General features: G+C 43.1%; 1 protein-coding gene across 1 annotated transcript in view; it reads left to right on the plus strand.

Moving 5' to 3' along the window:
- MYO5C (myosin VC) overlaps nt 1-9765 on the plus strand; it is a 106788-nt gene that overhangs the window by 60339 nt on the left and 36684 nt on the right. Inside the window, exons 24-28 of the mRNA XM_033190095.1 lie at nt 1590-1653; nt 4998-5178; nt 8819-8912; nt 9213-9276; nt 9362-9442. Of these exons, the coding sequence (XP_033045986.1) occupies nt 1590-1653; nt 4998-5178; nt 8819-8912; nt 9213-9276; nt 9362-9442 (484 nt within the window). The remainder of the gene's footprint in view (nt 1-1589; nt 1654-4997; nt 5179-8818; nt 8913-9212; nt 9277-9361; nt 9443-9765) is intronic.

The following is a 9765-nucleotide window of genomic DNA, read 5'->3' on the forward strand; positions in this document are numbered from 1 at the left end:
TGTGGGCACCGGAGCCATGCGAATGTCAGAGATGAACAGGAGCATGTCAGAGGTCCGGGAGTAAACCTTGAACCTGAGTTAGGAAAGGGTTTCCCCATCTCCACCCTTTTTATTACAGCACACTCCTCTTGGGTGGTGGTTGTGGTTTTTTTCCTCCCAATTTCAAGTAGAATTTCCCACAAAGGCATTTAAATTCTCAGGAATATAATCTGAAAATTATGTTTCTGAGACCATGTCATGTTTGGATGAGTAATTTTATATCCTCTTCCAAAAAGTCCATGAAAACTTTCAACGTAGTATTTATAAACTGCTTATCCTGTGCGCCTCCCCGCTCCTGGCAAACAGTGTTTTGTGAACAACACCAACCTTTACCTATGCTTGTGACCTAAGACCCAGAGATGCTATCAAATGCTGTTTCCCCTTTTTGAGATTCTGACTTAACATGGACATAATCCCGTTCCCCTTGAGAAGTAAATCACATTCGAGCAGCTTCTTTAGCCCATCTGCAAATGGCCCAAGATGGTAAGCACTAGAATTAAAGCCAGTGCTTTTGGTTAATTGAAAATTGAAGTGATATCAAACGTGTTGGCTTCTAAATGAAAGCTTGAGCATTTTCCCCAGTATTTCCTGGCTGCCTTACAACGTTCTGAAGCAGTCATTTTGATTCAGAAACATTTGGCACTATGTTAGACAAACTATTAAACTGTTGGCTTAAAAAAAAAAAAGTAATTTGGAGAATCGCTATCGACACTGTACCCTGAGGACTCCTTCTGGGGCGGGCTCAGAGGTGAGGTAGAGCTCAAGGATGAGATGTCAGCTCAGTGCAAACAGGAGCATCGCCGTTTGAGGGGCTGCGTTGCCTTTCTCCCATTTTGAGGATCCCTGTGGCATACGGGTGTGTTGGGAATGTGGGGTTGTCACAGCCATGGAACGTCCTGCCCCTCGGCCTGCAGACTTTGTGTTTGCAACTCTTGTATTTCAGTGTTAACAGCTGCCTTTTTGTACTTCCTCTTTCCCAGACATTGAATTATTTTCTTGGTTGTCATAGATGAGTGGTTCTCAGCTTTGCTGCCGCCTCACCCCCGGACATTTGGCAATGTCTGGAACCAATTTGGGTTGTCACAACTGGAGCAGAGGTGCTACTGGCTTCTAGAGGGTAGAAGCCAGGGGTGGGCAGCCCCCTCTCCACAGGAAAGAATTATCCAGCCCATAGTAGCAATAATGCCAAGACTGAGAAACCTTGTCACAAATGGATCATTTTCTTCCCAAATGGTTTCTATTTATTTTTAATGATATTCATTGTCTCAAAGCCAATATATCTATTTTAATAAATAACAGACCAATAAAAGTACTATAAATGAAACTATTTATTGATAATTCCAACCTGACAAATTTGTGAGAATTTTTATTTTGAAACTCCCTCATCTGTATTTCTTGTTTATAAAAAATGATCTATACTCTCATTGTAAGTCCTGTTAATAATAAACATCACATGATTGTCCTGATATTCTCACTTTCTTAAACATAACATGAAACAATCAAGGCATTGATTTGGCAGACATATCTCAAAAAGCATTCTCTTTTTACAGAAAAAATGGACAACCTCACCAAGCAGCTCTTTGATGATGTACAAAAGGAAGAACGGCAAAGAATGTATGGAATCTAGTTTGCCTTAAAGCTACTTTCTTTCTTCTCTCTGTGCTGTTTTATATTTTCCATCTCAGTTTGCATATAGGAGATCACAGATACAAGCAAGTGGGGTGTGACTGTCTGTGATATAGGAGATCACAGATACAAGCAAGTGGGGTGTGACTCTCTGTGATATAGGAGATCACAGATACAAGCAAGTGGGGTGTGACTATTTTTAGGAAGTGAGATTAGAGATTTATGAGAGCTAAGTTCCACAATGTGTACTATCAGATACTGAACACATTCTAGAGTAGTCCATAAAGCTTCTGCTGGGTGGGCACAGTGGACCACCAGGAACTAATTACTTTCTTTCTCTTTCTCTCTCTCTCTCTCTCTCTTTCCTTCCTTCCTTCCTTCCTTCCTTCCTTGCTTCCTTCCTTCCTTTTCTTCCTCCCTTCCTCCCTTCCTCCCTTCCTCCCTTCCTCCCTTTCTCTCTTTCTCTTTCTTTCCCTCCCTCCCTCCCTTCCTTCCTTTCCTTCCTTCCTTCCCTTCCTCTCCTCCTTTTCTTTCTTTTCTCTTTCTTTTCTTTTTTTTACTTTATAGCTAAGACAGTGCAAACTTCAGAGACTACCACCACCTTCAACTTCCACCAAATCCAAGCGTTAAGATTCTTGCCTAAGAAGTAAACCTCCCTCCCTTCTTCCCCACCTATTGTACTTGTTAGTTTGTCTTTTACCCCAAGAGATAAGGTAAATAACGCACCTCACAGAGATTAAGGCAGGTGCCTGACCTTGTACTGTACCAGCCTACCTTTCCTATCTCAATAGCAAGCCCTTTGCTAACCTCCAAGGACTCCAATCTGGGCTTCCCTTCTCTTAAGTCATCAAAGGTTTTTAGATCTCAAAGTTGGGGTGCATGGCAGGGTGCTGGAAAGAGATAGAACATTCTTGGCACATCTCTTTTGGGGGCTAGAAAGCTCAGGTCTGCCTGTGGTGGTAGGATACAAAACTTTCCCAAGCAGTGAGCAGGACAGCCTGGGTCTGGGTGAGGAAATAGGATTCTAAAGAGAGGAGGGAATATCCCAGAATCGCTCCAGGAGTTAACAAATATATGAAGTGTTTCATGATCCTCCATCAGTTTTTAAATATGTCTAATTAACTCATTTACCTAGAAAAATATAATTGTCGATGAGTGTTTAATGTGAGGAGAAGAGCTCGGCTCTTGGCATCTGTCCACGTGCAGGGACCACTTGGGAGTGATCATTTCAAGCTGGGGGTTTGGGGAGCCAGGCTGAGGCCAGGTCATTTTGGGCTGTTTGCAGTCCTAACTGGGTCAGGGCAAGGCAGGCCAGTGAAGGGAGTAAAACTCTTTACCCTCTCTAGGCCCGTGTTCTGCTTCCTCGTTAGCACTCATCTGTAGCTTGGTTTAGCCCTTGGTCAGCCAAGTGGGGAATTCTTGGCCCCTGTCACAATTCTCAGGAGGCTCCAAGAGGCCTGCAGTCTGTGAGCACCCTCCTGACCAGCTCAAGTCTGTGGGTCTAAGATTCTTTTCACATAAGACTTCGGGGCCAGGTGTAGTGGCTCATGCTTGTAATCCCAGCACTTTGGGAGGCCTAGGCGGACAGATCACCTGAGGTCAGGAGTTTGAGACCAGCCTAGCCAATGTGATGAAACCCCATCTCTACTAAAAATACAAAAATTAGCCGGGCGTGGTGGCAGATGCCTATAATCCCAGCTACGCGGGAGGCTGAGGCAGGAGAATTGCTTGAACCTGGGAGGCGGAGGTTGCAGTGAGCTGAGATCATGCCACTGCACTCCAACCTGGGTGACAGACCTTGTAAAAAAAAAAGGAAGACTTCTGGTTGCAGTTTTCTTTTTCAAAGGCATTTTACTGGCCTCTTGGGAGCACTGCAGTTTTTTAAAAAACCTGGAAACAAAGTTAATATCTGTAGAAAAAAGAGGCGATGTGCAGTGGCTCACGCCTGTAATCCCAGCACTTTGGGAGGCCAAGGGAGGCGTGGATCACCTGAGGTCAGGATTTTGAGATGAGCCTGGCCAACATGGCAAAACCCTGTCTCTACTAAAAATACAAACACTAGCCGGGTGTAGTAATGGCACCTCATAATCCCAGCTACTCGGGAGGCTGAGGCAGGAGAATCACTTGAACCCGGGGGGGACCCGGAGGTTGCAGTGAGCTGAGATTGCGCCACTTCACTCCAGCCTGGGTAAGAGAAAACTCTGTCTCAAAAGTAAATAAATAAATAAATAAAATCTATAAAAAAGAAATCAAACAACTTTATTGGGAATGTGGCTCTCTTTCTCAGAGTTTTTCCCTTTGTGCTATAAAAGCAAGTTATAAAAGGAACTGAGATGACAGCTCAGCAAGTAGAATGATTTAGTAAACTCATAGAGCTTCTGACACTGCTTCAGGGCCCCTGTGGGCTGTGTTGGGCTTGTCTAGGTTATGTATCTCTTTTCAATTATTTTCTTAGTTAATCATCACATTTTTAATTGAGCAACCTTCTAGAGCAGTTGGATTTACACGCACTTTTGGGCACCTGGATTTGCTGCCATTTATTCTAGAATTTTTGAAGGTCTAGACCCCTGGACATATCAGATAGCTCTATTGTTTAGGATCAAACAGACTCCCAGCAGGATCCTTGGAACGAGGAAGGAGTCAGGACTTCGCAGAGCACGCCAAGGTATTCTCTAAGGGAAAATGGCCCTTCCAGGGGACTGCATGGAACCCCAGGGGATTGGGAATACGGTGTACCAACAACCAGTGTGTATTTTAAGTTCAGTCTCCCTATCCAGTGTCCCCTGTGCGTGATCTTTGTAAAGCTACACCTTTCAGATCAGGAGGTGTAAGAAGTTGCCTTTAACCTAAGGGAAGAGGAAACAGTTTGCTAAAAATAAGGCCATTATCTGCTGGAACTGTCACAGTAGGTCCTAATTAACTTGTTTCCTCTTGTTTTCAAAATGATGTATTCTAATTCAAAGTAAAGACTGTAGAAACAATTCTAAATTATTTTCTTTTTTTGGGGGGTGGGGGGTGTTGTGGGGGAGGGTCTCACTCTGTCATCCAGGTTGAAGTTCAGTGGCACAATCTCAGCTCATGCAGCCTGGACCTCCTGGGCTCAAGCGATTCACCCACCTCAGCCTCCTGGGTAGCTGGGACTACAGGCATGCGCCACCACACCCGGCTAATTTTTGTATTTTTAGTGGAGACGGGGGTCTCTCTTGTTGCCCAGGCTGGTCTCGAACTCCTGGGCTCAAGGGATCCGCCTGCCTTGGCCTCCCAAAGTGCTGGGATTACAGGTTTGAGCCACCACGCTCAGCTCTAAATTATTTTCTTCTTTTGCTGCCTAGGCTTCTTGAAAAAAGTTTTGAACTGAAAACACAAGACTATGAGAAGCAGATTCAGTCTTTGAAAGAAGAAATTAAAGCTCTCAAGGATGAGAAGACGCAACTCCAACAACTGGTAGAGGAGGAGCACGTCACTTCTGATGGCTTGAAGGCAGAAGTGGCCTGCCTGAGCAAGCAGGCCAAGGTAGAGCTGCTCTCACGTTCAGCCCTGCCCTCTGGTTAAGTCATTTGATTGCAATTCCAAGTTCCCACAGATTAGACAGCTAAAAGCATCTGTGTAAAGGCCACAGGCAAATAGAGCCTGATTCCTCAGTCCTTCCAACTGTGAACCTCCAGGCTGCCTTTGATTTAGCAATCATTGTATTCCATATATTAAAAGTCAACTTTCTAACTTTTTTGAAATTACATTTATGTAAAGTTATTTAACTTTAAGTTAAAGTTATGTTGATGTAGAGAATACTTCCAAATTAGACTGTAAATTGAGGTGAATCCTTATTATATAATCCATCACTATAAATCTATAAACACCTGCATTAAAGTTAAGTTACCTTATTATCAAAATATTTCATTTAAACCATTACTAGAAAATTTACAAAAACAATTATCCAGTGCACAGTGTGTGAATGTAGTTAATAAAAGCATATTGTACATTCAAAATTGCTATGAATAAATCTTAAATGTTCTCACCACAAAAAATGACAAGTATTTGAGGTGATAACATGTTAATCAGCTGAATTATTCCACATTATAGTCATAAATTATAACATCAGTAAAGCTATAAATTGTCAATGGTAGAAATTTTTAAGTAAATTTTTATAAACCTGAGAGGGAAAAATCACATCGAATTTTTAAAACTGCATAATCATGGCCGGGCGCGGTGGCTCAAGCCTGTAATCCCAGCACTTTGGGAGGCCGAGACGGGCGGATCACGAGGTCAGGAGATCGAGACCATCCTGGCTAACACGGTGAAACCCCGTCTCTACTAAAAAAAATACAAAAAAACTAGCTGGGCGAGGTGGCGGGCGCCTGTAGTCCCAGCTACACAGGAGGCTGAGGCAGGAGAATGGCGTAAACCCGGGAGGCGGAGCTTGCAGTGAGCTGAGATCCGGCCATTGCACTCCAGCCTGGGCGACAGAGTGAGACTCCGTCTCAAAAAAAAAAAAAAAAATGCATAATCATACATAAAAATATTGTTACCTGTATTTATCATTAAAAATATATAAATATTCCTGGGCAATTTAATAAAAAGCTCTTGAGAAAAATGAATGAATGGATGAAGTAATGATCCATGCTTGGACAATCAAGGCTTAAGTGAATTGTTTCCCTACCAGAAAACTTAAACCTGAGTGTACCTATGTTCTTAAATGTAAGACATTTCATCATTAGGTTGGAAAGCTTTTAAGCTTCTACTAAATATGTGAGATACATATTATCAGAGTATTTGTAGGATTATGCAAATATTCTTTGTAATTGTCATGAACTAGCCATGCATGGTTTAGAAGAGCTTTTGGAATTGCATCCGGGTGGACACTGAATTCCATAGCTGAAGTATCTGTCTTCTCTGGGCCCCGTCCCCTATTGTTTAAAAGTAGGAGGTCAGACCACATGATCAGGAAGGGTCACTTTCATTCCTGTGACTGCTTCACTCTTAGCAGCCACATGAGCCTGATGTCAGTTAGTCTGTGGGAGTCCTGTCATCTGGCTGAAGTCTGAGGTCTGTATCTTAAATGTAGGAAATTGTGGGACTGCACTTGCAGAGAGGTACCAGTAGGTGTCACTCACTTCCTCTTTGGTAGCTAAGACTGGGTCACTCTCCAGTGTGATCTCTTAAGATTACTCTGGGCTGGGCGTGGTGGCTCACGCCTGTAATCCCAGCACTTTGGGAGGCCAAGGCGGGCGGATCACGAGGTGAGGAGATGGAGACTATCCTGGCCAACACCACGGTGAAACCCCGTCTCTACTAGAAATACAAAAAAAAAAAAAAAAGCCAGGCAAGGTGGCATGTGCCTGTAGTCCCAGATACTTAGGAGGCTAAAGCAGGAGAATCGCTTGAACCTGGGAGGTGGAGGTTGCAGGGAGCTGAGATCACACCACTGGACTCCAGCCTGGGTAACAGAGCAAGATTCCGTCTCAAAAAAAAAAAAAAAAAAAATTACTCTGGGTTTTTGATTTTTGTTTTTTGGGGTTTTTTTGAGACAGAGTTTTGCTCTTGTCACCCAGGCTGGAGTGCAATGGCAGCATCTTGGCTCACTGCAACCCCACCTCCCAGGTTCAAGCAATTCTCGTGCCTCAGCCTCCCAAGTAGCTGGGATTACAGGCACCTGCCACCACACCCGGCTAATTTTTTTTTTTTGTATTTTTAGTAGAGACGGGGTTTCTCCATGTTGGCCGGGCTGGTCCTGAAGTCCTGACCTCAGGTGATCCACCTGTGTTAGCCTCCCAAAGTGCTGGGATTACAGGCGTGAGCCACCGTGCCCAGCGTACTCTGGTTTTCAAAAAAAATAACTCATCATTATCAAGTTGTATGTGTTACAGTCAGTCTTAAAAGCCTAAGTAAATGCAAGTCTGACTTGGAACATTTCTACTGAAACATTACAAAGAAAAGCACGACCTTCAGGATTTGGATGGTCCTGAGTCCCCCATAAACCTGGCATGTGACCCTGAATGTGCCAGTCAACCTTCAGTTAAATGTAGCCGCAGTTTGTTAATCGAGAAAAGATCACTCTATTCACCTTATAGGCCTGTGAGGAGGATTAGGTCATCTAGGTAAAGTGCTCAGCACATACCAGTTTGATTCTCCTGCTTACTCTGTAGAAACAGGGGCTGGAGCCCTTAAATACTCAGGGTAACTGAAAAAAACACCAAGGGGAGTTTATTATCCCTGAAAGTCCTTATATCTCCCCCTTAGATACAAAAACAAAAGCACAGACCTGTAATTCTTATTCAAGCTGAGTTCACAAGGGAGAATAAAGGCAGAATACTGCCTCTTCCCCTCCACCAGAGCTGCCAGGCCACCTCCTCCCCAACAGCCTGCTAACTCCCAGACATCCTGGACTCACCAGTCTCTGCCACTGCTCCATATCTAAGCCGAGCTGAAGCCAAAACCCACAGTTATGAAGGTGGCAACTTTGCCCATGTCCTTGTACTCAGTATTTTATTATCCATTAAAAGAGAATTTTAACCCCTGTGATTTTACCTTTCTCAGTCTTCCCCGTGTCCCACCCCACCCCAAGCTTGTAGTAGGTACTTATTATTTTTTTCTTTATATAACAGGGAAGTTAATTTTTTTTTTTTTTTTTTTTTTTGAGGTGGAGTTTTGCTCTTGTCCCTCAGGCTGGAGTGCAATGGTGTGGTCTCAGCTCACTGAAACCTCTGCGTCCCGGGTTCAAGTGATTCTCCTGCCTCAGCCTCCCGAGTAGCTGGGATTACAGGCATCTGCCACCACGCCCGGCTAATTTTTGTATTTTTAGTAGAGACAGGGTTTTACCATGTTAGTCAGGCTGGTCTCAAACTCCTGACCTCAGGTGATCCACCCGCCTCAGCCTCCCAAAGTGCTGGGATTACAGGTGTGAGCCGCTGTGCCCGGCCTAGGGAAGTTAATTCTACTGATACAACCCAGTAGGTCTGGCATGTTGAGTAGGTAAGCATGCCTCAAGGCCAAGCTGTGTGGGCAGTGATGGTTTAACAAGATCTTAGCTAAGAAAGAAACTGCAATGAGGATGTCTTGCATAGACAGGCGACGCCGTAATTGTGTTCCCTTTGTCTCATATCAAGCATAATCGCTGTTTTTTTCTTTACCTGATTCCATCGTTGCTGTGATTTAGACAATCTCTGAGTTCGAAAAAGAGATACAGCTACTTCAGGCACAGAAGATAGATGTGGAGAAACATGTGCAGTCACAAAAACGGGAAATGAGAGGTAATAAAAATATGAGTCTCTTAGTCCATGGGTGCAGACTGAATTTATCGTAGCTGTGTCACTGCTAAGGAAACGTGTCCTTTGGTATGAATTTGGTTGGACATATGGTAGATTGCTTAGTTGGTAGGCTGAATAGCTAGTTGGTTGAATACTTGGAAGATTGGTTAGTTGGTTGATTGGATGGCTGGTGAGTTATTTAGCTGGAGACTGTGAAGCTAGAAAACTGGGCCCTGGAAAGGGAATGGGAAAAGATAAGTCATCCACAAATGTAATGTATACAACTCTGCCTTTTCCTCTCAGAAAAGATGTCAGAGATCACCAAACAACTTCTCGAAAGCTATGACATTGAAGATGTAAGAAGCAGGTAATCATTTTTGCATTATCAAACATTTTAAGACATGTAAAACGTGAGAGAGATGATAGATTTTCTTATCTTCCTTATTTTGCAGGCTCTCTGTGGAAGATTTGGAACATTTAAATGAGGATGGAGAACTTTGGTTTGCTTATGAAGGACTGAAGAAAGCAACACGGTTAGAAATTCTCCTCAGGGTTCTTCTTTATTTTTCAGAGATAATAAATAGACTATTGGAAAGTCCAAAGTGTACCTTACATAGATTGATACACAAATTCCTTATAGTAGAATGACCAAATAACCACTAGAAATACTTCTCTGAGAAGTAAGTAATTAGCTTATTCATGAAGAGCGATCTCTTCATGGGATAAAATGCCTAGTAAAAAACCCCATAACCCATACAGTGAAAACTGATTATCAAATAAGTTAGTTAGTGTTGCCAGAGATATGTAGATACATTTAAATTTAAGTCATGTGCTGCATGTATTTAAATTAATAAAT

The sequence above is a fragment of the Trachypithecus francoisi genome, unplaced genomic scaffold (genome assembly GCF_009764315.1).
Source record: "Trachypithecus francoisi isolate TF-2019V2 unplaced genomic scaffold, Tfra_2.0 Lachesis_group3, whole genome shotgun sequence".
NCBI lineage: Eukaryota > Metazoa > Chordata > Mammalia > Primates > Cercopithecidae > Trachypithecus > Trachypithecus francoisi.